This window comes from Ammospiza caudacuta, chromosome 22, assembly GCF_027887145.1.
Source record: "Ammospiza caudacuta isolate bAmmCau1 chromosome 22, bAmmCau1.pri, whole genome shotgun sequence".
Lineage (NCBI taxonomy): Eukaryota > Metazoa > Chordata > Aves > Passeriformes > Passerellidae > Ammospiza > Ammospiza caudacuta.
This window is the reverse complement of record NC_080614.1, coordinates 8,167,323-8,194,878: the sequence shown is the minus strand read 5'-3', so window position 1 is coordinate 8,194,878 and position 27,556 is coordinate 8,167,323. Positions and strand designations below refer to the sequence as shown.

General features: G+C 48.5%; 1 protein-coding gene across 2 annotated transcripts in view; it reads left to right on the top strand.

The window, feature by feature from the left end:
• Window positions 1–27,199, top strand: part of SKI (SKI proto-oncogene) — a 102,059-nt gene extending 74,860 nt beyond the window's left edge. For both annotated transcript variants that reach the window (XM_058818645.1, XM_058818644.1), the window contains 6 exons: window positions 15,615–15,740; window positions 16,200–16,315; window positions 17,762–18,039; window positions 18,417–18,718; window positions 20,538–20,768; window positions 22,495–27,199. In XM_058818645.1, the coding sequence (XP_058674628.1) occupies window positions 15,615–15,740; window positions 16,200–16,315; window positions 17,762–18,039; window positions 18,417–18,718; window positions 20,538–20,768; window positions 22,495–22,683 (1,242 nt within the window). In that variant the 3' untranslated portion in view covers window positions 22,684–27,199. The remainder of the gene's footprint in view (window positions 1–15,614; window positions 15,741–16,199; window positions 16,316–17,761; window positions 18,040–18,416; window positions 18,719–20,537; window positions 20,769–22,494) is intronic.
• The last annotated feature ends 357 nt before the right edge of the window (window positions 27,200–27,556 follow it).

Here is a 27,556-nt window from a genome sequence, read left to right as displayed (position 1 = left end):
ATTTGGAAAACAATGGAAGTTTTAGGTGTCACCAAGAGTCTGTGGGGTGGTGAATCACTGGCACTGCTTTCCAGGCTGCTCCTGGGGATGTCCAAACTCCCCTGTGCCTTCCTCTCCTGTGCAACACATCAAACCTGGCCCAGAAAGAAAACCTGCAATTGGCTGGGTTTTTATTCTTGTGCCTTCTGCCTCTTAGCAGTGCTGGGATCAGGTGTGAGTAGGATGGACAGGGAGGAAACAAACCTCACTCACTGTGCTTTGCTGGGGAGTTGGGGATCAAATGAGTTTTAATCTTCTTTCAATCTGTCTGCCACCTTATTCCTCTCAATCTCCTTTCAAGATGTTATTCAAATCCACATGTGGGTTTCTTTACCAAGATTATAACACAAGAAGTATCCCATTAAACAATTCCGGTGGCACCCTACCACAATCCTTAGCCTGTGGATCAATATTAAAGTTGTGTGGAGAAAAAAAGGGGGGAAACACCACTTAAAACAAGAAATGTGTTTTCTCTGATCTCAGATTTACCCTGTTATTTCTCACAGTGCAGCTTTCAGCAGGTTCTGTGTCCATCCTTACTGGTGCAGACAAGGAATGTCTAACACTGCTAATCTAAAATTAAATGCTTTATGTTTCACCTGATGTTTTGAGCCAGCAGGACCACAACAGTTCCATCCTAGAGTGAAAATCAAGGTCTGTTTCTCTCCAAACTCACACAAAGTAGCAGTCAGGATATGGGAGCCTGAGAAAAGTCAGTCTCTTCTGTCCATGCCTTTATCTGAAATTCCAAGGAAGCAGAGAAGTCCTTGTTTACACTCTCACCTCAGCTCTACTAAACCTGATCAGTTGGACTCCACCATTGCGGAAGAATTGCCATTTTAAAGCTCTTCTGCAATGGGATCAGGTTTGCAGCATTGCTGGGGCACAGCAGCCCTGTGGATCAGGGTTCAATGCCTTGCCCAAGGTCAGTACACAAATCATGTTTTATCTACTATGGTGGCCACAATCTTGGCAAACCAATTCTTTGGCCATTTTTTTTTTCTCTCTGTGACCTGTTAACAGACCCTGTTTTAGCCCTCTGGGTGCTACAAGCTCTGTGTCAAACAACAGTGTCTGCACTCCCCTCTGGAGCAGCATTCCTGGCTCAGGAAAATCTGGAAATCAATCAATCAAATCCCAGGAAAATCTGAGATTCTGACAGGTTTGCCCCAGTGTCCTGCAGTATGGCATTAGCTTTGTCCTGGGAGAGAAATTCAGCTGAGGAGAGGGGTCAGACAAAACAAATTTCATGGGATTGAGTCTGTTTTGAGCTTTTTTCCACCCCTTGCTAAAGCTGAAAGCTCCCCCTGGCTCCCTGGTCAGTGCTGGGGAGCCAGGCACACAAATGGGGGGGATGGAGGTGTCACTTTTCCTTTTAAATTGTGGAGCTGCAGGGGAGAAAAGGCCTGTCCAGAGGCAGCCCCTGAGCTGCCCTGAGTGCAGCCAGCTATTCTGGGAAGGCAGCAGCTCACAAAAGGCACGAGAAAGGCAAGAAGACACAGGGCCCCAAGCTATTGTTCCCCCTGTTCATTCCAAATAATCGTGACTCCCGTGACCTCCTGGCTCCTTCCCTGCAATGGGCATTTGGGGGCAGCTGCTGCCCTGAGCAGCTGAGCCCTGCATTATCTGCAGCTCCTTCCTCCCAGCCCCAGAGAGCAATGATCACCTCCCCTGCCACAGATTCATCTGTCCTCCTTAATGAGGGTTTGGGATTCTGTTTGGTGTTTCAGGGCTTGTTCTCTCCCTTCCCCTGAGCTTTGCTGCTTCAGCCCCATCCCTGTTCCATGTGCAGTTGTTGTTGCTGTAGAGCTCAGCCTGTTTCTTAGGGAAGTTGCCTGAACTTGGCCTTGTTGAGAGCAGGATTGTGATTTTTGTCAGAGAGAATTCAATTCGATGTTTCAGTTCTTTTCCCTCCTAAGCAGAAGTTTTCTTCTCCTGCTTGGAGGAACCTGCCTGAATTTCTTGGACAATAATTCTCAAGCTGTGTATGAACAGCTTTGATGGTTGCAAAGGATTTTTGCCTTAATGTGTTTGAGGCCTTTGAAGCTTTTGGTTCTTGCACCACTTAAATTAGGTTTATATCTACCTAAAGGTGATAGTTTTTGTTTCCTTTAGTGGCTGGCAAAACTCTCCTTGAGGTGAGCTTTGATTTTCTCAGTCTCACTTGTGTTTAGGTGAAATGTCAGCTTCCCTGTGCTTCAGGCTACAGACACTGGGTTTGTACCAGCAGGTTGTTGGGTTTTTCCTTGGGGAGACAAAAATCCACCCTGGCTGGAGTCATCCCTCCATCAAACCCATCTTGTCCCCTTCTCCTTGGTCTGTGGGGTTCCTCACCTCCTCCATGCATGGAGAGAAAAGGGATTTTCAGGTCACACTTTGTCCCTCTGGGAAAGGGAGCTGTGAGATCCTTCCTTGTTCTGTCCTTGCAGCCCCCCGGCTTCACCTGGCACAGGTATATTCTGTTAAACCTTCAGGTTAACCTGCTTGGGGTTTTTGAATACTCAATCTCAGAAAAATGGGACAGAGAGATCTGTAGTGTGAGGGAGGTAAATGTTTAGGGGCTGTTGGCACAGTGTCATGGGAAAGCAGGCAGTGAATTAAATACAAATGTTTGGTTGGAACATCTCACTCCTGATCTAACAGTAACATCCTTTAATTTGTCTGTCCAGGCTCTCCTTTTCTGTTGGGTTGCACAAGGGAACCAGGGGATCAGTCTAATTTCAGATTTTTCTTTCATGCTTGACTTGTGCACCTTTTTCCTGTGGTGTTTCTGTGAAGGAGACCCCTCAGTGAATGGTGATTTGCAGCTGTGTGAAATCCTTACAGCACTTTATTCTTGGAGTTTTGTGCTTCTTTAAAGCAAGGAAAGCTGTGGCAGTGTAAGAATGGTTAAATTATCCTTATGGGGAACTCCAGAGATCAAAGCAAACCTTGGGATTACCCATCTCCCAGGACTGCATTGTTGTTGGATTCTTCACTGGGATGTGACTGATTGTGCTGGCATGATGAGTGACACTGGCATGGAGGTTTTGCTGGTCCTTTTGGGAGGATGTCAGGGCATTTTTCCACACAGACATCTCCCTGGTGTTCATCCCTGTCTCTGTGGAATGTGTGGCGCACACAGATGGAGTGGCCCAGGAGTACCCAATGTCCTGCAGGACCTTGTGCCAAATCTGAACTCTGGAAATGGCTCAGAGTTCTGTTCTTCCTCCCAGGGGCAAGGCACTTTGTGCCTGACTGCAGATCTCTGACATTTCTGTTGTCACCCGACAGATCTGAGCCCTTCACCCATTTTACCACAATTTCCTGCAAACTCAGCCTATGGTTACTGAGTCCCTTCTGTGCATGATCCACCCTCCCTTCAGCTCCTGGCATCAGACAGACATTTCCTGTCCCTGTTCTAGATGGATACACACCACCTCCTTCCCTGATTTGTTATTTATTTATCATTCTTTGTGTGCTGGATGGATGAAAACAGCCCTGAAGTGCAGAGCTGTGAACCCTCAGTGTCCCAGAGCAGTGACACTGTGCAGCTCCCCTGATGTGACAGCAATGCTCTCGTGCACTCAGGGGCTGAGTCAGGCTTTGCCTTGACCTGAGACTTTCAGGTCAGGCTCTACTGCCAGTTTATATCACCCTGTGGGCAAAACACATCACAGTTGTGCTCTGCCCAGGGGATGGACAGCACAAACCTCTGCTGTGTAAGGTCTGGCTGCTCACCATGGTTTTAACCTCCAATATTTCTTAAAGCCTTGTGTGTATCAGTCACTGCATCAGAGGCTGCCTTGGAAAAGTTCAACCCAAATTGATTTGAGGCTTCCAAGTATCAGACACAAAAAGAAAATCAAATATGAGGCCTGGAGTTCAGCTGTGTGTTGGTCCCCATGCTGGGTTTGATGCAGTGTCAGTGTTGTGAGAGCAAAATTCCATGAGCAGAAACACAGAAAGAAAGGCTTTGGATTGATATTTTGGAAATCTTGCTTACTGTGCAGTTTGGAAGTTGGTTGTGTTGACAATAATCAAAGTTCACCCCATGGTTTAAGCAGAGGAAAGTGGGGAAGGATGTTGGCATTTAGAGCTCCAAACTTTCCCTCACCCCTTTCTTTGTGTTCCTGCTCTCGGGCTGCAGTCCAGGCTCTGTGGTGGTTTGTAATTAAACCCAAAGCTTGAAGGTTCTGGGGAGTTCTCTCTGCCTACCAGGTCACACTGAATCTGGTTTCTATCATGGAATATTTCAGTTCAGTTACCCCTTGAGGAAGTCTGGGAACAGACAGGCCATTCATATTGAACAGATGACCTAGGCTTAAAAAAACCCTTTTTGTCTCTTAAGCTTATGGCTAAGATATTATGAAAACTGCTTAATAATGTGCCCTAACATTTATACCACACTATTTTCTTACTTTAATTTTCCAGGCAATTAAAAATAATTGAAAGTTACTGCCAAACCCCCTGAAGATATACTTTTTCTTTCAAATAAGCTTATTTTCATACTTGTGAGGTCACCAGATATTTATTTGACCATCTTTATGGGGGTCAGGCCCGTGGCACACACAGAAGGGGGATGTGGAATAGAACTTGCATTGTAGCAGCAAAGTGAGAAGTGAGAGCCAAGTGGGGAGGGGCCGTGTTTATTGCTGGGGCACCACAAACAGCACTTGTACACCCACCAAGCCAGGCCTAAATTCTGCACTTCAGCCCTAAAAATCTGTGTTTAAAGCCTGTTAATTCTGACTAGAGGCAAACAGAGCTTTGAGTGCTTGGTGAGGATGAGCTGGGGCCCGGCAGTGCCTTGGGGGCCCTCAGTGGGTGGGTTTGGTTTGGGGGGCACTGGAGCCCTTTGGGGGCTCTGGGCATTCTGAGCCCCACGTTGTCACTGTGGCCATCAGGGGGATGCAGTGGGGAGGGAAAGGAGGGGTTTTGTTGGGGGATGTGCACAGTGAAACCTCCCTCTCTGCTCTCCTATTAATAGAGTTGTAGCAGACACAACCCATGTGGCTGAGCAGTCACGCTGCTCTCAGCATTGCTCAGCCAGTTCTCCCCTAAAGGCTCCAAATCTCTCCTGTTATACAAGAACTCAGAGCCTTCTTGGAGTGTCCCAGATTTCCCCTCCTGCCCATCCTATTCCCCTTCCATTTCTCCCTTCAAATTATCTTTTGCTGCCTCATCTGATGTTACACAAAGTAGGTTTTTTGAAATGTTGTGTCTTTCTCTCTCCATATTCACATACATGGGGCATTTCCTCTTACCTGTGGTCAAAAGGTGAGTTTATGTTGGGAAAAAGGAGAGAAACGGGTGGGCTTTTTGTCAAAATTCTGTTTATTGGACAAGACAATGTGCTAAAGGCTTCTTCTGCAGTGATGGGGTTCACGTTGAACATCCCAGTGTAGGGATAATATTTTTACAGAATATCCTGAGCTGGAAGGGACCCAAAAAAATCATCCAAGTCCAACTGCTGGTCCTGCACAGGGCACCCCAGCAGTCCTACCAGGTGGTTTGCTCAGTTATTTTAAATTTTTGGTGACTGTTGGAAGTGTTTCTCTTTTCTCAAGGTGACCAAAGGATAAAAATCCTTTTCTGAGTGCATCACCCCAGTGTTGTGGTTGAAATTAATTCTGATTAGACAAATCACTCACTGGAACATGGAAGGTTCCTCCAAAGCAAACCCTTCCTGACACAGCAGAGCTGCTTTGGCAAAAAGAGCAAACTCAAAGAGCAAACTCAAGGGTTCTCTCCTCTCCTTCATTCATCCTCCTCCTCCTCCTCCTTCCTCCCCTCTTAAACCACCCCTAACCCTCCTTAACTCCATGTCTGGTGGAAGGAGCATGTGATGCTTATTTCTAAAGGCAGCAAAATGAGCTTTGGAAGTCTAAGACTGTAATTGGTTGTCTGCCTTTATCCTGGGAGCTCTGGGAGGTTCAGGAGTAATAAATGTGCCTTAAAGTGGATGAGCTGCTTGTGCCTTTCCTGGAACTGCAGAGCACCGAGCTTGTCTGCTGCTCAGGGAAGCATCTGCCTGTCTGCAGCTCTCAAAACATTCTGAAAGCAGAGAATTTAGGTTTTCCCTCTCTTGTGAGTGTGGAGAAGTTGCTCAGCGTGTTCTTGCAGGGCTTGACTGAAAATTGAGTTCCTTTGGAGGATATTAAATTTGCTCAGGAGCTTAAAGGCATTGGCTGAAATACCTATAACTTAAAAATAGTTATCTTAATTACCTAAAATATCTATAACTGTATGGTTGCTCCTCTTCTTGAGTCATCTTCTGATAGAAGGACTCAAGGTGTGAGGTTTTGGGATCTGAGGGCTTGCTCTGTTTCTTTTCCCACTGGGACTGGGGGTTTTCCATGGCTCTGCCTTGTAACCTTAATAGGATTTGTGACTATTAATCCATGGCCTATGTATTGACTTTCACTGATATTTATGTAAAGCAGGCTTGGGTTTAAAAACTGCATTGGGCGCTGGGTGGAGCAGAAAATTCAGAATCTGTGGTGATGTTACAGTGACTTGTGAAGGTGTTGGAGGTAATTGCAGGTGTTTCCCTACACCTCACTGTGCTGGGGCTGCAGAGCAGAGCCTGGCTCTGTGTCCTGTCATTGCACACAGAATGCTCTGAGCTTTCCCTGTGGTCATCTCAAATAAATGAAATTCAGTGAAAAATAAATGTAGGGCAGTGCTGCCTTTGTGCAGCCTGAGAATCCCAATTGTTTTGCACAGTTTTTATTCTGTATGACCAAAAAATGACCCAGATGTGCTGCTAAAATGCTAAAATGGATTTTCCTGCAGTGGGATGCAGGAAATAATGTAAATACTGCAGGTGAGTGTGCCCAGGGCAGGCAGGGGCGCTGTGCTTGCTGTGCTCCAGTGGCTCCTCAGCCTCTGAGGTCATTCCTGGGGATGTTCTCAGGCTCCTGTCCCAGCTTAGGTTGGCAGGGCGCTGGCCCTGCCCTCAGCAGCAGTGTCACACACTCACACACGTGTGCCAGCCCAGGAGAGCCAGCCTGGCACCAATGCCACGTTAGGGTGAGGGCTGACAGTGAATTCTCCAGCTGGACTGGGACAATTGTTCAAGGCTGGGCACTGACTTGGTTTTCTCTGTGCTGTTTGCTTTTCCTCCCAGAATTAAAAGGGTTGGGTGCTGGTGGCTCTGCAGGGCAGATTCTGTGCCCCAGGGGACTTGGGGACACCCAAATCAGCTTGGCAGCTCCATCCCCAGGTACCACAGAGAAGTTTGAGAAGTATCAAGAAGTACCATAGAGAAGAGAAGCATCAAAACCCCATCAGTTTTATCAGTTTTAGAGCTCCCTCTCTCCTCTCTTGGCTTCCTAAACTGTGCTGGAGTTAGTGGAAGTCACAAGGGGAATGCTGCTCCTTTTATGTAACACTGGAGACCAAACTGAGGTTCTGGCTGGCAGAGTGGACTTGTCCCCACAACCCAGGAGCAGATGGAGCTGGAACCTGAGTCAGTAACAGCAACAGAGCCTGCTTGCATGGCAGAGAAAATGTGGGGAGAAAATTCTGTTCACAAAGGGCTTTTTAATTCCCAGCACTGTGAGCCCACAAACTCACAGTTTTGGCACAGAGGGAATTCTGCTTTTCCTTGCTGACCCTGATGGCATCACTTGGTTCTTTCCCAGTTCCAGAAGTGTTTTGTGGGCCAGCCCTCCCTGTGTGTGCGGCACAGGTCCCTGGCCACATTCCCCTCCCTTGGTCACTCTGCTTCCCCTGCTCCTGTCAGGGCACCCCTGGAGCTGCTGCCAAAAAGCACCAGAGGAAAAGGGGCCCTGCCCTGAGCTCAGCCCCCTGCCCTGCCCTGGGCAAGGCGATTTCAGCTGTTTTGTTCTGATTCCAACCACAGGGCAGGGAATTCTTTTCAAGCTGTAACTTTTAGTTTCCACTGGAAAGGCAAAACAGCCTCTTAGCCAGTGGAAAAGGCTTCCAGGTGCATTGGCCAAGAGGGAAAAGGCAAGGACATCGTGTAACAAATGATCAGCTCTTTGCAGAGGGATTTTAACCAGAAAAATCAACAAATCAGGGGTGCTTCGTTGGAGGGATTTATTAACACTGAGGTAGCCACATTCTCACATGGCTTTTCCTTTTTATTCTGGCTTATTTCAGCGTTCCCATCTGGGGTGAGGGTCTCACCCCACGATGGGGTTGTGCTCTGTGTTCTCTGGGATTTCTGCAGGAATCAGAATCACTCTGAATGGGAAATACTGATTTTGTGAGCAACTACTATAGAATTTTAGGACCAAGAGAATGGCTATTAAGAAGTCATTATTAGTAGAAGATTTGAAGAGCTGATTTATAGATCCATATTTATATCAAAGATGGATGTAGCAGGAGAACAATAAATTAAAAGCGTAATTGTAGAGATCAGGGGTTAAACAGCCAGGTGAGCTGGCTGAGCATTTTTTATCAGTGCAGGTTTCCAGGTAGAATCTTCATCATGTCCAAGCCTCATGGAACTTGGGGGAAAAGTTCCTAAATTGCAGTGGCCCAAAGAATCCCAGCAGCTTCAGCAGGGGGTGAGGATTAGGAGGGATTTGCCTTTTCTGCCTCATCTGAGGCTGAAGTTTGTGGCTCTGGGTGTGCCTGGGAGGTGCTTGCAGGGTTTGCTGGAGCACAGCCTGCTAGCAATGCCTTGTGTTCAATCAGCAGATGTCATCTGGCCTAATTTTTGTGCTAAAGGAATAAAAGGAAAGAAATGTTGAGACAGGAGAGAAAAGGGTTTTTTCCTTTCTTTTGTGCTAGCCAAGAAGCTTTGAAAATGGATGATGACTTATGCCAGGGGCTATGTAGAGTGTTCTAGAAAATAATTTAAATTTGCCTTTACACAATGAATTCATCAAAGGGTACTTGCAGGACTTTGCTGTAAACTGTCTGAAATAAAACAGCCCAGTCCCTTTTCACTTGTGCTGTGGTAAATTCTGGAGATGTTTCCATAGAAATTAAAGATTTTTGCACAGGTGTGAGAAAAACTCAGTTCCCAGGTTTTTTTAGGTGAACCTCCCAATGCTGCCAACATGACCAAACCATCTCCTCTCCTATGCAGTTCTTCCAGCCCAGCTGGGGAGGTGTTTGCATGGAAAATCAGCCCTGTGCAGAGCCAGGGAGGACACAGAACGCTGGGACAGGGAGAGCAGGGGGGATTTTTGCACAGCTCCTTCCCCCCTGTGCCTGGCAGCTTTGGTTGGTGCAGATTCCCCCCAGGTCACCCCTGGGGGACACCCTGGGTGTGCTGGCAAGGCAGGAATAGAAAGCAAATACTTGCCATAATCACACGTCCCAAAATGACAGGGGAAAAGGAGTCCTTGTGCTTCCACCAGAGCAGCAAAAAAAGGGAAGATGGAAAAAAGTCTGGATTCCTGCCCAATGAAACCAAAATTGTAAAAAAAAAAAAAGAAAGAAAAATAAAACAAATGCTCCATACGCTCCCTGGAACTGACACTGCAGTGTGGTAGGTTTTTTTCTCTTTTAAATATCTCCAGTAGACAAGCAGTAAATCTTCTTAGAGCTCCGTGGCACAGCTTTATTTTTAGCTTTTTTTATTATGGAGACAACCCTCCGCAGCTTTCAATCTGTACCTGAATATATTTATTCCTCTAATCCACGTGAAAGTGCAGTCCTTACAAAGAGCTCTAATACCTTATTAATCACTTCTGGAGCACGTCACAAAGAGGCTTTAGCAAGAAGTGTTCTGGCCATGGGCAACGTGCTCCTGGAGGCTTAAAGGATGTGGATAAAGGGCCCTTTTCCCACATGGCAGAACCTCCAGTGGGCATTTTAAAATTTGAGTTTAACTGGAAATTTGAAAGAATCTGTCAGAGCCCTCTCCCTTCTCATGTGGCTCTTAGGGAGACTCAGGGCTGTGATTTGTGAGAGCAGCACGTGGAAAATTCCAAGTTCAGCTCCCAGGTGTGGGAATTATGGTCTCAGTAACCTCCAGAAGCAGATTTGAATCCTTGTCACTGGTCAAGGAACATTCCTTCTGAAATGCCATTTACACAACTGGGGAACTTCTTAATCCCTGTGCCAGCAGGAGCCTGAAAAACGTGTCCTGGGAGGAGGAGTGGCCACTCAGAGCCAGCACTTCCCTGGGCTTAAAATAAAACTCTGCATCCTTCTGTTCCAAGGAAAAGCAGGAGATAAATGTCATGGCAGCCTTTCAAAATGGGTCAGTGGTGTTCCCATCCTGTGTCTGCTGCTCAGCTGGCTGTGACTGCTCTGTGCTCACCAAGTGACCCAGGAAAGCCACCCAGAACAGACCCTGGAAATTCTCTTTCTCACTTCCACTTGCATTTCTCACCGTGCCCTTTGTGGAGCAGGAACAGGCTCAGACACTGCTTGCTCAGATGTTTTCTGGAGTTCAGAGCACCTCAAAATCCAGACCTGTGCTGCTGGGGGCTCCCCGCTGGCCCAGGGCTGCTGTGCTGTGTTTCACCCCGGGCCATCGGGCCTGTTCCCCCCCCTGTGTGCCCAGGGCTGCTGTGCTGTGTTTCACCCCGGGCAGTGTGGCCTGTTCCCCCCTGTTGGCCCAGGGCTGCTGTGCTGTGTTTCACCCCGCCTGTCGGGCCTGTTCCCCCCCTGTGTGCCCAGGGCTGCTGTGCTGTGTTTCACCCCGGGCTGTGTGGCCTGTTCCCCCCCTGTGTGCCCAGGGCTGCTGTGCTGTGTTTCACCCCGGGCCATCGGGCCTGTTCCCCCCTGTTGGCCCAGGGCTGCTGTGCTGTGTTTCACCCCGGGCCATCGGGCCTGTTCCCCCCCTGTGTGCCCAGGGCTGCTGTGCTGTGTTTCACCCCGGGCCATCGGGCCTGTTCCCCCCCTGTGTGCCCAGGGCTGCTGTGCTGTGTTTCACCCCGGGCCATCGGGCCTGTTCCCCCCCTGTGTGCCCAGGGCTGCTGTGCTGTGTTTCACCCCGGGCTGTGTGGCCTGTTCCCCCCTGTGTGCCCAGGGCTGCTGTGCTGTGTTTCACCCCGGCTGTCGGGCCTGTTCCCCCCTGTGTGCCCAGGGCTGCTGTGCTGTGTTTCACCCCGGCTGTCGGGCCTGTTCCCCCCTGTGTGCCCAGGGCTGCTGTGCTGTGTTTCACCCCGGCTGTCGGGCCTGTTCCCCCCCTGTGTGCCCAGGGCTGCTGTGCTGTGTTTCACCCCGGCTGTCGGGCCTGTTCCCCCCTGTTGGCTCAGGGCTGCTGTGCTGTGTTTCACCCCGGGCTGTGTGGCGCGTTCCCCCCGCAGGGCCTGCCGGGCTCTCTCGGGGTTCACAGCCCAGCGCGGGCGGTTCTGCCCCGCTGAGAGCGCGGCCGAGCCTCCGTGCCCAGGCAGGGACAGGAAGCTCCACCCGGGCTGGGCTGTGGCTGTCTGAGCCCGGGTGACAACGGCACAGGGAGAGGACGCTGCACATTCACAGCACATTTTTGTATTTTCTCTGCTTGTCCCTGCCTTTCCAGCTGGGTTTTGCAGTGCAATTGTTTCTGATTTCCACCTGCCTTAAGGATACGAAATGGAATTCTGCAGCCTTGCAGTATTTTGCCAATTAATTTTGCAGATTTCTCTGGGTTGGGATAGCTCAGTAGCTTTGGGGACATGAAATCTTTTATTTTTAAAGGAGTAAATGAAATTCAGGGCCCACATTTCCCAGCCCTGTTCTGAAGGAGGGGATGAGCCAAGGGATGGATTCCCCAGTGGAAGCAGCACAAAGTGCAGCCACACCTGGCTGGGGAGGGCAACCAGCTCAGACAAACCTGTGCCACTGCCCTGCTTTACCACATCTCTGTCTTTAACCAGGATTTGGGATTTATTGCCCAGCTCAGACCCAATTTGGGGAGGTTTTATCATCACAGGGTAGGGGAGGATTTGGAGCATGGGCTGATTGTTGCAGGTACATTTCCCAGCTAAAACTTCAGAGGTATGGAGGCCTCCTAAGTGTTTTCCATTTGTTGATGTTTTCATCCTTAACAAGGCAAAAGCAGCCCAGTTCTCAGTACCACATGTTGTGGGTTTGGGGCAGAGTAGCAAAGGATGAGGAGGGAGCAAAAGCCTTTGCTCAGTCCAGATGTGTGACACTGGGATACAGCAGGGGAAATAAAAGTGAATTATTCAGGAAATGTATTTTGGTAGACACTAGGACACCCAGAATCATACCTGTGAGCACTCCCACATCTTCAAATATAAGATTATTTCTGGGTTCATTTTCCATTGCATTTGTAGCAAAAGGTGTTGTTGAGGTGCCTGACCTGCAGTTGCTGGTTCTGCTCCTGGTGCTGAGCTCCAGGGAAGGTTTGTCTTCCTGAGAAGGAGAGGGTCAAAAATTCTTTCCACTGGTCTCATGGTTTGTTACTGTAATATTTAATTGAAGTAGAAAATTTGATCTGACATGTCAAATGTGGCCCTGGCTGGCTGCAGGCCAAGCTGAGCCGCCTCATTTCGGTTTGCCTTAAAATGGCTGGCAAAGTTCACAGGCCCAAATTTCCCTTTGGAATGCACCTCTGAAAGCTTTTTTTAGTGACTGTATAAATCTTTCTGTATCTATTTTTCCCCTAAAATTTTCTTCAGAAACCAACAGTCCCAAAGCTTAAGTAGATGTTTCATGTAAGCATTTCTGGGCCCACTTTGTATCCTGAAGTTTGTTCTGTCTGTGGATTGGAGAAAATGTTTATTAACAAGTGGCTGTGTCCAGCACAAAGCCCATTTGACAGCAGATTATTAAATTGCCTCCAATGGAAATAAAAATGAATAGGAAATAAGGAAATATTTATTTCAGTTTTTTGGAGGTTTTTTTTGAGTGTTCCATAAATCGTTTATGAAGATGGCAAAAAAGCTAGATCAGATTTTCAGTATTTCTTTTGCAACTTGGTGTGTGTTTCATTATTTGGCACAGAGGAAGAAATGAAATCAAACCATCCCCATTTGAAGCAGTCCCAAGGTTTGTTGGCTGCTGTGGCTGGGCTGGAAGTGTCAGAGTGGGGTATTTGGTGCCTGGAATGTGTCCTGCAGTGGGATGTAATGGCTGAGTCACAGGAAGAGCAGATTTGGTGCTCAGTGTCTGCCTTGTTCCACATCTGAGTCTCTCCCTGTAGTAGAAACTGCTGGAATTGGTGCATTTTTACCTTGTTAAAGTGAAACCTAAATCCAAGGTGGGTTTTTTAAAGCATCTGCCAAGAGGCAATTCTGCCTCAAACATGGAATGATCCGTGGAATGCAGGTGGGGCAGGGGTTGGAGCAGTGAGCACAGCAGCTCCAAACCTCGCTCACAGCACCCTGAGTGCCTGGGGTGCTGCTCCAGCTCTGGGCTCCCAGGAGTGCTGGGGTGGGAGATGATTCCAGGGCAGGAAAACCCCAGCACCTCCTCTGGGGGAGCACAGCCCTGGTTTCCATGTGTGCACCCCTCCTTTGCTGCTTGTTTCCAGTGCACCCCATGTTTCCAGATCAGCTCCTGGACATGGAATTTGGGCAGCATTTCCCAGGGGTGCTCAGCCCCTCCTGTCCTGGGGTCAGCCCTGAAGGTGAAAGAAGGGGGACAGTGGAGAGAGATTGAGAGAATTCCTTAAAAAATGCAAACGAGATCATTCTGCTGTACCATCTCCCCAGCCTGTCTAGGGCTGTCCCTGCTCCCCATTCCCAGAGCTGGGGGTGCTGGGGGGCTGCTCTGGGCCCAGCCTGGGGCCTGTCCTGCTCGTGCCTGGACAGAATGTTCAGGACGGACGGACAGACGGACGGACGGGGGGAGGGAGGGACGGGTTCCACGCTGAGTCTTGCCACCTGTTGCCTTTTCCATTCCAAGCCCCCCTTCCTCCCCAGCCTGCAGGCCGAGTCCCCTCCCCACACGGCTCCGCGTCCCCGGTGGATGGGCTGGGATCAGCAGGCCCTGCCAAATGCCTTTCCCATGCAGTCACTGACTCTGCACAGGCAGCATCTCCCCAGCAAAACCAAATCTCTCCCAGTGCTTTGTGCTGTGTTTTCTAGAGAAGGGCCCAGGAATGCCCTTTCCTAGCTGGGTGTGAGGGGAGGGCCCGTGCCCTGGCTGGGCAGCCCTGGGGAAGCCTGAAGCTGTGCCCAGAGAATCTGCTGCAAATCCCATGGAGCTGGAATTTGGCACTGGCAGGGGCTAATTTTGTCCTGGGGGTTGCACACACACCCCCACAGCCCTCCCATGTCATCCTCCCTCATCTGCTGTGCATGGAAAGCTGCCCCAGGCTCCCCGTGCCAGGGAATGCTGTGCTGAGCCCTGCAGGCCTGGGGGTGACGCTGCTGGGCACTCCGGGCTGGCAGGGCACACAGGGCAATGCCAGATGGGCTGGCAGGGGCTGCACAGGGCCCTGCCCTGCTCCCGTGGGATCAGCAGGCTCTGCATGGGCTGAGGGTGTCACTCCCTCCTGATCTGGGCACTGATGGGGTGCAGTCAGAGAGCTCTTGGGGAGGGAGCCCTGAGAAGGGCACTGGGACAATTCTGCAGGTGTTTTTCAGGTAAATCATTTAAATCACAGTGCTCAGGGTTCAGCAGCAGCTGGAGGAGCACTCTCTGAGTTCCCAGCTGAAGGTGCCTTGAGGGGACTGATTTTCAGAGCACAGGACATTGGCAAATGAGGTCCTTCCTGTCACTGGGCTGGAGCATTTCAGGCTCCCAGGTTATTGCCACCCCAGACACACCTGGATCAACACTTGTTTGCCCACAAAAATCACAGTGATGAGACAAATAAATGCAAATATGAGCAATTATTAATGACTGCAGGGTGGCTGTGCCACCCTTCTGGGAGCCAGGCTTAGTGGGAACGGGGAAAGGTGGAGAACTGCAAAAAGTCACAAAAAGGAATAGAAACAGGGCTGGGATGTTTCTTTTATTGTTTCTGGTCGTGATGCAGCACAAGGTCCAGAACCTTCTCCCTCCCTGCTGTGAGAGGTGTTTGTACTGGCAGCCCTTCAAGCTGGTATCCCCAGTGCACCAGTTAAACCAGTAGTTACCAATTTTTTTGCAAGCCACGCTGGGACTATAGGAATTTTATTCCTTCACAGTGTTGAAGGAAAGGGATTTTGCTTGCCAAAGGGCTTTCTTATGCTTGAGGATGATTTATGGGCCAAGCTGAGCCACTTGTGGAAAAGGCAAAGCAGCTCTTGGCAGCACCCCCAGAATCCACTGCAGCTGTGGGGTAGTGAAGTCATCGGCATAACAACCACTGCAAACAGAATAACAAAGTCTGTTCTGTTCTCATTTAAAATAATCTTTCCAGTTCAGCAACCACATTAAACTTACCTTTCTGCATGCAAAAATCATAAAAGGCTGATATTTCTCCTCAGCCTGGAGCAGTGTCTCCCTTTGATCACTGCCCATCTCTGCTGTGCCATGAACACCTGATCCCAGTGTCTCCCATGGAGGAGTGAAGTGTGTTATGTCACAGTCTGTGTCTGCCCCTTGTTTGCGCTCCTTTGTTTGGCCTTGCATTTGAGAAAAGAAGAAAAACACCCTTCTAAACTAAAGAAACTAAAAGAGTTTCTTCCTTCTAAATAACAAAATTTGCTTTTGCTTTATAACTTGTTTCTAAGCTGATTGCAAAATGAGGAATCTGACTTTGATTTTTCCTGCTTTTGTTTCAGGTCTCTTCAGATCCTCCTGCTTCCAAAAAGCCCAAAATAGATGACTCTGCTTCCCAATCTCCAGCATCTTCTGAGAAGGAAAAACAGTCCAGTTGGTTACGGTCCTTATCCAGTTCATCTAATAAGGTGATTGTTGAATATTTTGTCATCAAGAGAGATCAAATTGGCACAAAGCATCACTCTTCTGAGACCAGAGGAGAAAATGAGGGAAAGAACATGCCCAGGGTTTCTAAATTAGTAACATTTCCATCCTTTCCCTAGTCAGCATTGAGCTACACAGTCCCCCCAGATTCCTTGTCACCCTCCAGTGCTCATTGACCTGGATTGTGCCAGGGAAGTCAGGAATTCCCTTGTGCCTTTGAGGTACAGGAACCCTGCAAGGCTCAGGATTTGTTTGTAGCTCTTTGTGATCCCTCCAAACTGCACGGAGCTCGTTGGCCAGCAGAACCCCTGAGCAAGGAGGTCGTGGCCAGTGGGGAGCAGCTGTGGGGATGACTGAGGGTACCCTGGGCAGCCCCAGGTCCCCTCTGGGGGGTTGATGCTCTCAGAGGTTTTTGGGGTCACTGATGTCGTGTCTGTCCCCAGAGCATCGGCTGCGTGCACCCGCGGCAGCGCCTCTCCGCCTTCCGGCCCTGGTCCCCCGCGGTGTCAGCCAGCGAGAAGGAGCTCTCCAGCCACCTGCCCGCCCTCATCCGGGACAGGTAAGGACACAGGGACAGCACAGGGGGTGCCAGCTGCCCCTGGCTTTGTCCCCGTGCTCACTCAGGGCGTTTGCAGCTGCAGGGTTTTGTTTGCAGAAAGGAAACACAAAAAGCATCGCTGGTTTGTGTGTGAAGGGTTTAAAGGTGGCACCTGCCATGGAAGTGTCAGGTGGAGGCTGCTGAGATGGGGTGGACACTTGGGGTGCAGTCACTGAAGGTCCTGGGCAGTGTCAGGGAGGTGCAGGCACTGCCAGGCCCCTGTCCCTGGTACCAGCTCCTGTCCCAGCCCAGCTCCAGCCTCTCCCTCCCCACCGTGCCAGGGAGGCCAAAGGGCAGCAGAGATTTCCCCATCCCCTCTGTGTGCCCTGGGGGTTTCTGGCTCCTCAGAGGTTTCCCCATCCCCTCTGTGTGCCCTGGCCCTGGGGGTTTCTGGCTCATCAGCCTGTCAGATCTATCCAGACACCGAGGCCAGCAGCAGCCCTGAGTGAGTCACCCCCAGCAGGTGGGACCTTGGTGTCACACTGAGAGCACAAAGTGTCAGGGCAGTTCAACATCCCTGTGCCAGAATGGAGCTGGGCAGTCTGAAAAGCTCCGAGCCAGGTTTCTGCCTGAGGGTGATGATTTCTTTGGAAAGTTTGACTTAAGTGACCAGGTGTTTTTAGGGAATATTATGGAGAACATATTGTGCTGCCCTTATGAATAAGTTTCTTAGAAGCTGTGGTTTAAAAAAAGGAAAATAAAAGGGGAAAAGCCTATCAGCATATCCTAATTTTTAAACTAGGTAGGGAGAGAATTGGTGGAAGTGTCCTTGGTATCCCTGTGAGAAACCTGGCTGATTTCAGTATTGGATAAAGCCCATCTACAACAGCTCCAGGAGAAATTTTAACTGATACCACATCATGTTGTAGGTGCTAAATTGAAGTTGCAAAGTCTTTGCTTTGCTTTTTGCAAAATTCCCTGTATTTGATGCCATGTTAATGCTCCCGTTTAACACCAAGGTTTAACCAAAGGTTTGTTGGTTGTTGTACCTGTGGTTTTACACATGAACACTCAGGTGTGTGTCAGAATCAGAGGCACAAGAAGATGCTTTTCCACTCCATGGTTTTCCTTAAGGAAGTGCTGGTTTGAGTTTACAGAACATTTATGGATAGATGAAAGTCCAGCTGTGCAGTTGGTTGAAACAACAGCACCATGAGGAGCAGAGGAAGCAGCTTTAGGGCTTTTAGGCTCTGGGAGGTCTCATCTCCTTGGTGCTCTTAGGATATGTGGGGTTTAATCCCTGGGTTTAATGAGGGACTAAAACACTGAACAGTGCCATGGGCAGGTTCTCAGCTGGTGGAAATCAGTGGGATTCACTGTGGGTGTTTGCAGTGTAACTCTGGATTGGGAAGCTCCCAAAGCCAGGACTGTGACCCTTTTCTCCTCCTCCTGCCTCCCCCAACGCAGCTTTTACTCCTACAAGAGCTTTGAGAGCGCCGTGGCGCCCAACGTGGCGCTGGCCCCTCCAGCCCAGCAGAAGATGGTGAGCAACCCCCCCTGTGCCACGGTGGTGTCCCGGGGCAGCGAGGGGCCGGGCTCGGGGCAGCCCAGGAAGAGGAAACACGGCCCCGAGCACTCGGCTGGCCCCGAGGCCGCTGCCAGTGCCACCAGCACCGCGGCCAGCACGGCCCCCGAGGAGGACAAGGAGTCAGAAGCAGAGATTGAAGTAGAAACCAGGGAAGAGTGTAAGTGACACTTGTGGCTGCCTTTATTTGGGTTGGGTTTTTGCAGGGGTTCCTGTGCAGTTTCTGTGGGGCTTAAATGGAATTGTGGGAGCCCAGTGCCTCCATGGTACCTTTGTGATGTGAGTTGTGCAGTCGCAGTTCAAACAAATTGAACTCAGTCCCTTAAGTCAAGTTTGCATTTTCATCATTTTTCAAGTATCAAAGTATAAAATGAGCAGGTTTTTAATTTCCTTTCCTATTTAAAATTGATTATCAAGTGTCTCTGTACAAAAGGGCCTCAGCACATTTGGAGCTGTATAATATATATACGAGCTGTATATAATTATGTCTTAATTATTGACATTTTAAAATTAATTTTCAATGTTCCTTTTTTCCAGTCACCTCCTCCTTATCCTCGCTCTCCTCCCCATCCTTCACCTCCTCCAGCTCTGCCAAGGACATGAGCTCCCCTGGGATGCAGCCCCCAGCCCCCGTGAACAGCTCCTACGAGGTGGCTGCACACCCTGACCCCCACAGCAGCGGGCTGGAGGCTGAGCTGGAGCACCTCAGGCAGGCCCTGGACAGTGGCCTGGACACCAAAGAAGCCAAAGAGAAGTTCCTGCACGAGGTGGTGAAGATGAGGGTGAAGCAGGAGGAGAAGCTGAACGCGGCCCTGCAGGCCAAGCGCAGCCTGCACCAGGTGAGGCTGCCCTGCCCTGCCCTGCCCTGCCAGGTACAGCCCAGCAGGCAGCTCTGAAAAAGGAATTGCCTCATTTTTCCCAAATAGCAACAGCCTTTGCTGGGGCTCTGTTTGTAAATCCAACTGGGAATCCAAAGCACAGGAACCAGTCTGATGTTTTTAAGCTTGCCACCTGTTTTTCCTTGGGTTATAAATCCATGGTTACCAAAATCAACATCTTTTCATTACTGAAAAAATCTTCTAGTCCAGCAGAGTTTATTTTGTTTTCATTTCACTGAACAGGAAACATTTCTGGAGGCTTTAGCTGGAGTTTTAAAGGCTCTGTGAGGGAGGGTGTTCCTGGGACACGGCCACAGCTGAAGTAAGGGCTTTGTCAGGCATCCCACTGCTGAGTTCAGGCAGGGAAGCAGCTCCTTATTTCTGGAATTCCTGGATCCATCAGTGTGTCCATGGTCAGGCAGGGCTGCACAGGTCAGGGCTGAGCTCAGTGATGGGGGAACTGCCTTTTATTTGAGCTGGGGTAAAAAGAGTGCAGAGAAAAGAAGGGGGAGCCAGCTTAGATTTGTGTGTCCTCTTTGAATACTTGGTGTGGAGCTGTTCCCAAGCTGGAGCTGGAATCCATGGGATGGAGTAAATAAGGGCCTGGTTTGAGACACAAAACCTGCAGTGATGCTCTCTTTTTTAGTTACCCTGAGCAAAATCTGTGTTTTATGTATTTCAAAGTAAACATTTATGCATAATGTGTGTGTGTGTGTACTTCTAGGGGCTGTGTGTGTATTTCCAGAGGTTGTGTGTGTATTTCCAGGGGCTGTGTGTACTTCCAGGGGCTCTGTGTGTATTTCCAGAGGCATGGCCAAGCTAACTTCCAGCCTGGCTGGGAAGTGAGATTGTCAAAAGAGTGAATTTCCCATGACCCTGCAGTGCAACTTCACAGCAAGCAGGGCTGGAGGGTTTGACTCGGGCAGGGAGGAAATGCTGCTTCTGGGGGAAAAAATAGATCTTTAGTTTCTGATTTAACCCTTTAGGAAATGTGAGCCACATCTCTGTGCTTGCTGTGAACATGTATTTTAACAACTTAGGGGTTTCTTCCTTTGTTCCTTGAAGGTTCCTTATCATTATCCATGAAAGTAATGGTTCCCTCATGGGTTTGAGATTCCAAGGCAGCAGCTTCCAGCCTGGACAGGGGGAGTGGCAGTTCCCAGAGCAAAATATGGTTCCCATTCAGCTTCAGGTTTTAGCCTAGAGTTTTCCAGCTTTTGTGACAGAACAATCCATGAGCTGGTTGTGAGGAGTCTTGGGGCTCACCCCCAGTCACTTACAGCACCCCAGAGCTAGGAAAGACACAGTTTGTGTTCTGTCCTTCCCTTGAGTGGATTTTTGAGGGGAGCTTGATAAAATGGAGCTGATTTCTGATGTCCTGTTGAGCTTTTCCATACACAAAGGACACTCAGAACTGCACTTTCCACGTTGTGCATCTTCAGAGCCTTCAGCTCCAGCCCAGGCACTGCAGTCGGGTGCTTTGGAACGTGGAGCTGGTGCTGGAGCTCTCTCCAACTGCAGTTCATCTTTATTCAGGCCCAGATGGTCGCAGCTATTCTGCTTGACAAAGCAAAATGGGGCTGTAGCGCTGAGCTTTTTGTTATCCTGGGCTTCAGGGTAGCTGGAGTGCAGGAACTGCACAGGATTTAAAGGAGAAGGGCTCGTGCAGAGTTCAGAGCGGGGTTTAGCTCCGGGCTGCCTCGGTCACAGGCAGCAGGAGGTGGGAACGTGGCTCGGATGGCTTCCCTCACGCTCACTGCTCACCTGCCTCTGTGTCCAGGAGCTGGAGTTCCTCAGAGTGGCCAAGAAGGAGAAGCTGAGGGAAGCGACGGAGGCCAAGCGCAACCTGCGGAAGGAGATCGAGCGCCTGCGGGCCGAGAACGAGAAGAAGATGAAGGAGGCGAACGAGTCGCGGATCCGGCTGAAGCGGGAGCTGGAGCAGGCGCGGCAGATCCGCGTGTGCGACAAGGGCTGCGAGGCCGGCCGGCTCCGGGCCAAGTACTCAGCACAGGTGAGGCCCTGAGGGCTGGGGCAGCTCCTGGGCTCCCTCCCCTGCCTGGGGCAGCTCCTCAGCTCCCTCCTCCTGTCCCCTGCAGGGCTGGGGCAGCTCCTCAGCTCCCTCCTCCTGTCCCCTGCAGGGCTGGGGCAGCTCCTCAGCTCCCTCCTCCTGTCCCCTGCAGGGCTGGGGCAGCTCCTCCGCTCCCCCCTGCTGCACCCACCCTGCTCCTGAGCTGGGACAGGCATAACAGAGGGCAGGAGGGCAAAAAATGGAGCCTGAATTTAACCTCATCCCATGCACCTGCCACAGAGGTGCCCCTTTAGCTCCCTCATAGTCCTCAAAAGCTTCTGTTTAACAAACTTTAATTTGTGTATATTTATATGTACTTCAAATACTTTACATAGTTTAACTCAGCCCTGAAAAGCTCACGGCAGAGGGAGTTCCAGGAGTGCTGGAGCAGGCTGTGGTGAGACACAGGTGCTCCTGGAGGTGGGAGCTGCAGGTCCCTGGCGTGGTGGCTTTAAGGGACGAGGGAAGAGCAGAAGCCAAGCTCACAATCTCCAGGGCTCTGATAAGGGGAAGGGGAGTGGCCGCCTGCTCCCGCTGAGACACGTCTGGCCAGGAGCAGGAAATGATGTGGGGCTTCCTCTCAGCATCACAGGATGTCTCACTGATAAGGGGTGTCCAGACTAAACAGAGCCTCCCTGGGGCTGCTGCGCTGGGCGTTCCCCCAGGGCCCTGGGGAGCAGCACCAGGGCAGCTGAACACGGCCTGGGCTGGCCTGGGGGCTCAGGGCTGTCAAGTTCTTAAGTCCTGAGAAATTTTAAAATAAAGCTTTACACACCCTTGTAGCTACAGCTTGGGGTGTAAGAGGAAGTTGGTCACAAATTATTTTTGAGGAAACCGCAGTTCTCTAGACAGGCTCAGGCTGACAGAAACAGCATCAGGCCAGGGTGGAAATGCCTCTGGGCCTAAAGTATTAGATGCTTAATGCCCATTGAGGAGCTGTGGTTTATACCTTCCCTTTTCTTACCTTGATACTGAAATCCAAAGATGGATGGGGGAGGTTTACCTGCATTTTAGCCCAAAACATGGGAGGTTTCCCTTCCCTGTTAAATGGCAATCTTTGCTGACTGCTGGCATTTCCTTTCTCACTGGGTGCTGTTTCTGGTACTTGCACCTTCCGGTCCTGGGGGTTTTCTCTGCCTTTTTTGTCAGAAAGTACCAAATAGGGAGGTCAGGGAGGCCAAGGGCAGCTGCAGGTGCTGCTGGGAGCAGAGTGGGGACACTGCAGGGCTTTAATCCATAGCTGGGGAGGCCTGGCCCATCAGCAGCCAAGGCCCTTTCTGGTCACTTCCATTAACAATCGTTGTAAAAGAGCTGAAAGTGAATCCCCTGTGCCAGCACCTGGGGTTTGCTTTGCTGAGCTGCTGTCACTGCCTAAAGAAACAACAGCCATGCTTGAAGAAGTGACCAGGTTCTGCTGCACTAAAGAATTCTTGAAGTGTTTCTTAACTCTTCTGGTTTTCACCTTCCTTTCTGGAGCTGGAGTCAGTGGAAATGTTTAGGTTTCAAAGCTAAGCAGGCACTGTACTGCGGCAGTATATGGAAAAAGGGAACAGGGAATTCCTTCCTTACCTCTATCTTGATAATCCTATGTGTGGAGTAGACATTGTTTGCTCCCCTGCCCGGTGCAAGGTGTGTGTCCCACAGCCCTGTCTGTCTGTCTGTCCCACAGATCGAGGACCTGCAGGTGAAGCTGCAGCACGCCGAGGCCGACCGGGAGCAGCTCCGTGCCGACCTCCTGCACGAGCGGGAGGCGCGCGAGCACCTGGAGAAGGTGGTCAAGGAACTTCAGGAACAGCTGTGGCCCAAAGCCAGCAGCCAGCCCAGCAGTGAGAGCACCTCGAGCCCCATGGAGAACTGACCCCTCATCCCCCAGCACAGGGAGGGAGAGAGTGGGACTGGGAGTGCACGTGTGAGTAGTGGTGTCCTGGCACACACTTTAGGAATATGGATTCTCAGTAGTTGGAAGGCAAATGTTGTTACTCTCTAGAACAGAAGCACTGAATTCCGCCTCTTTTTTTCCCAATCCATATAGCACAACATCTTACTGTGCCTAGAAAACACAAAGTGTTTGTAAACAAAAATACTTTTAAGTCCACAGCAAATTTTCTACTGGCAAACTCTAAGCAAAGCAGTGTGGTCCAGCTGAACCCGGAGTCCAAGGTGAGCACGGCAGTGGCTTTGTGTTCTCCTGCCTGTTGGAACATTTTGGAATTTAAAAACAAACCGACTTTTCTTATAAGCTATTTAAAAGAATTCATTACACAGACTTGGTATTAAAAAAAAAATTAACAAGATTTTTATAATGAACCTTTAAAGCAAAACAAAAAAAAAAAGACAAAAAATAAAAAACCTTCGATGCACAATTTTTAATGACTTTATAGGCTTTGGGATTCTTTGTGCAGAAGCCCCTCTTGGTGATGATGCCATCCATGTCAGGAGCAGTTTTCCAGCCATCTCAGAAGCCATCGTGGTCCCATCCCGTCACGTGGGCGTAGGAGAAGTTCAGAGTGCTTTTCCAAGTTGATTTTTTTCCTTAGAATGAACGATGTCCATTTCCTGCCCTGGACACAGGAAGAAGGGAAGCTGCAGGAGTGTGCAGGGGATGAGGGGAGCAGAAGGGCTTGGGTTGAGAGCCCCAGCCCAGCCCCACAGACCCCCCTGTGTTCAGAGACTTCACCCAGGAGCACGTCAGCCTTGGGAAAAGAAAGAGAGAAAGAAGAAAGGAAGGAAATGGATGATCAGTTGGTAGAGGAACAAAGCAGAGACATCTGTGTGTTGAAGTCATTCTGAAATCTTCAGCTTTCAGTTTTCTGGAAAACTCATCTTGTTGCACCATCTTACCATGAATTCAGTATTTCCCTGCTTCCATTCCGAACTGTCAGTCAGGATTTCTGTGCCCAAGGAGAGTCCAACGTTGCAGTGTCGGATACTACAGAACAGAAAACCAACATTTTTGCTGCTGTGAATAAGCCTACATCTTTTTTTAAAAAACTTTTTTTGTTTTTAAAAAGAGAAATTACTTTAATTTTGGGATCCAAGCCGCGGCCCCGGGATACAATGCAGCAAACCATCACTACCTTGGGGGTGGTGCTGAGGTTTTTTTATATATATATATATTTTTTTTTTAAACCTGCACTTTGTCAGAATCTTACTCTGCATTTTATTCCCTGTTTCTAAGATGTATATGTCAAGCATTTGAGATTCTGCCCTAACAGCTGTGCAAACCATGAACCCAATCTGCCACCACTGACGCCTCCCATCAGCGTCCCTGTAAGCAAAGGAGGATCCAGCAGGTCCAGAGTCCCCAGAGCAGGAATTCCCCCTGTGCTGCTGGTTCAGATAGAACCTGGTTTTGTGGCTGTGTATGAACCAAGCTGGGGAGCAGCAGAGATGCTCCCAAAAGTGCTTAACAAATAAAGCTGGTGCTTTACTGATCAGGAGAAAATTAATTTTCACCCATAAACACTCACCTCTGACACGCTCGAGCAACTGAAAATGTGATCTGGGGCTGCAGATGTGCCTTCCAGCTCATTTTTCCTCTCAGCATCTTCTCTAGGCAATGCTGACACTTTTTTTACCTTAAAGAATAATAATAAAATAAAATTAAAAAAAGGAAAAAAAGGAGAACCCCCTATGCATCATCATACCCAGAATTATTCTAAAAGAAGAAACATATTTCCAGTAATCTTTATTTGCTTTTGGACATTAATGCAAACTATGTAAGCTTCAAAATTATTTCCCAGTAGACAGAAAGCGGCTTCCAATCCTAAAATTATGGTATTTACTTAGAGTACATTAGAGAGATTTTTTTTTTTTTAAACAAGAGCTGTTTGCTTGAAACCATTATAGTAACCATTATAGTAACTGTGAGCATTAACAAAGAAGTTCATATATATGTTTTAGGTACAAAAAAGAAGAAATATGAAAGGAGTGGAATTTCTGGGACAATGTAAAACTGTTGGGAGCAAGAAACAGTCACACCAAGTCAATGACCTGAACCTGTCTGTGGATACAGGGGTTGGCCCTTGTGTGTTTGGGATACTGGAGACTGGCTCTAGGTGCAGCTCTCCTTCTAAAGTGCAATGCAAAAGGAATTTTGATTATGCTTGAGCAGGTTTTGTTTTTGTTTTGGTTTTTTTTTTTTAATGTGGGGTTTTATTTTCTTTGTATGTTTTTTTCTACGATTATTAAATCATATGCATGGATTAAACTCTGCCATATAGTCATTAATGGGCATTATTACTGTCTTATGTAAAGGGGTTCTTTTGTTATGCAGTATGCAGAAAAATGTTCTCAGCCTTATGATTTCCAGATCTGTATTATCCACTTATTTCTTCAAGGGAAACTAAACAACTGTAGCTGTAGCTGATCATTTTTGTGCATTTCAAGTCTCTTGTGCTCTGCTTTACTGCCGTGTTGGGACCCACACAGAGAACAGACCCCGCTCCTGTGGCGGCTCATGGAAGCCTGGCTTTGGAAATTTTGCTTGTTTGGGTTTTTCCCCCTGATCTGTGATGGTTTCACTCCCTTTATAAACCCCAAAAAATAGCAACATGTCCATGTCCTGCTGTTGTCTGCCAGGAAAAGCCACTCACCTGAGCACAACGTGATTTTTCATTTGTGTCCAGGGAAATGCAGTCACTCACTGGGCATGAGGCTCCCACACTTCTGAAGGAGGAAATCTGCAGGAAAGAAGCAGAACAGTAAAATGTTCAATCAGCACCAAGCAGCCTCACTGTGCTGCACAGGTGAAGGGTCCCAGGGCAGCACAGACTCCAAAGCAGAATTACAGTGGGGCTTTGCTCTGCCCCACTCCAGCACTCCATGCAGGGCCATACCTGCAGTGAACCCACCCCAAAACTCCCCAGGATTTGCTCCTTGGGAGTGAAAAGCCATTTCTATCAATTAATATTTAAAATCATGACGAGAAACAAGGTGCAAGAAGAGCAGGAACAAACATTGTCCAGCAGCAGCCGCTGCCCAGGAGGGGCTGGCAGGGCTGCCTTTGAGCACTGGGCATTTCTGGCCATGTTTAGCAATCAGAGCTCCCTCTGCAGAGCGGGTGAGTTGTCCCTGCAGAGCGAGGGATGGATGTGGAATCCAGAGCCGTCAGCAGGGCCTGTCCCAGCCCCAGGGGCCGATTCTCACCAGGGGGCTCTGCAGAGCAGCCCCCCCGTGAAGGTGCTCGGAGCTCTGGGGTCACTCCTGTGCCTGCAACACCTCAGTAAAGCTGGGAGAGCCTGGTCCATGGAATTCCTTCCCTCCTTCCTTCCCTCCTTCCTGCAGCCCCCACTCCCTGCTGCATCCCCAGGGACAGGGGCTGCCCCTCCATCCCCCCATCCTCTGTGCTTTAGTTTCCTTTAAGAAGTTCCAAGGGAGAAGAGGTGTTTCATACAGGCTGTTGACTCTCCCTGTACCTACAAATATATTACTACTTGTATATTCAGTTTAATTACTCCTTGTTTCTATTACTGAACGAAGATTTAACGAAGGGAAAAAAAAAAACCAACAGCAATAACATTCATATCTATGGAGCAGCTAACTCTATACATAATATTCTGCTTTTCAAACAGAACTAGCCAATGTAAAAAAAACATTAAAAGTAAATTCAACTTGTAAATACTTTTTTTCATTTTACACTGTTGTATTATAAGTGTATATGGTGTTTACTTTTTCAAAACTCTTTCTTACCTGGTAGTTGTCTTGTTTTATGAGTTGTGTTTTTAACTGAGAAGAACCTTTGCTGTCTGTTAGGAAAAAAACAAAACAAAATCTTTTTGCAAGTTTTCAATGTGGGTTATAACCTTTTCTCCATCATTTGCATTTTATTTGTCCTTATTTTCACTGTAAAGTATTTTATTACCAAAAGGTTGGTTTTTGTTCCATTCTGCCCTCTCAGCAGTCCATGTGTTTTAGAGAGAAGTTTTTTTGTTGGCTTGGTTGTTGTTTTGGTTTTTTTGTTTTGTTTTTTTTTTTTTTTTTAATTGAAAGAACTCACAGAAATGACATTTTTTCAATTGAAGAAAAATAAATCTTTACATTTATAATAGCCAATAGCATTTCAGCACATTTTTGTTATCCTGGTCTCTCCTATGCTGCTGCTAATGACAATATTATGACTTACTCTACTATTCTAGAACTATTTTTATGTAAGTAATGTATGCTTTCTTGTTTATAAATGCCTGATTTAAAAAAAAAATAAGAAAAAAGCTTGGCATATTTATCTATTTCGCTGTGTACCTTGATAGTCCTTTTCCACCCCCTTTTCCACATCCCCTCCCCCTGATGCAGATAATATTGTAAAATAAAGGACTTTATGAGATTATGTATGAAAATAGCTATGCTTATATACCACAGTGACTGAATGTACAGTGTATAGACGCATTACCGAAAATAAAATTGTTTGTCCAGAAAAAAATAAAGAGCTCTGGGATGTTTTTGGAGTTCTCTGTGCTTTGCTGAGGTGCTGCTCCCCACAGCACCTGGTCCCTGATTTCCTGAGGGCCCAGGAGAAGGACCCTCCCTGAGGCAGCATTTAGCACAAAACATTGCTAATAAATAATAATATATAATCATTTAAATAATAAATAAATAATAAAAACATTTAGCATGGACACTGCTGGAAGGAGACTGGAATTTAACTGGGATCACAGCATTCCACTGCGTGGGGAAAATCCAACACTCCAGTGAAATTTCTTTGGAATAGTGAGAATTGTAAGCATGGAGAAGTT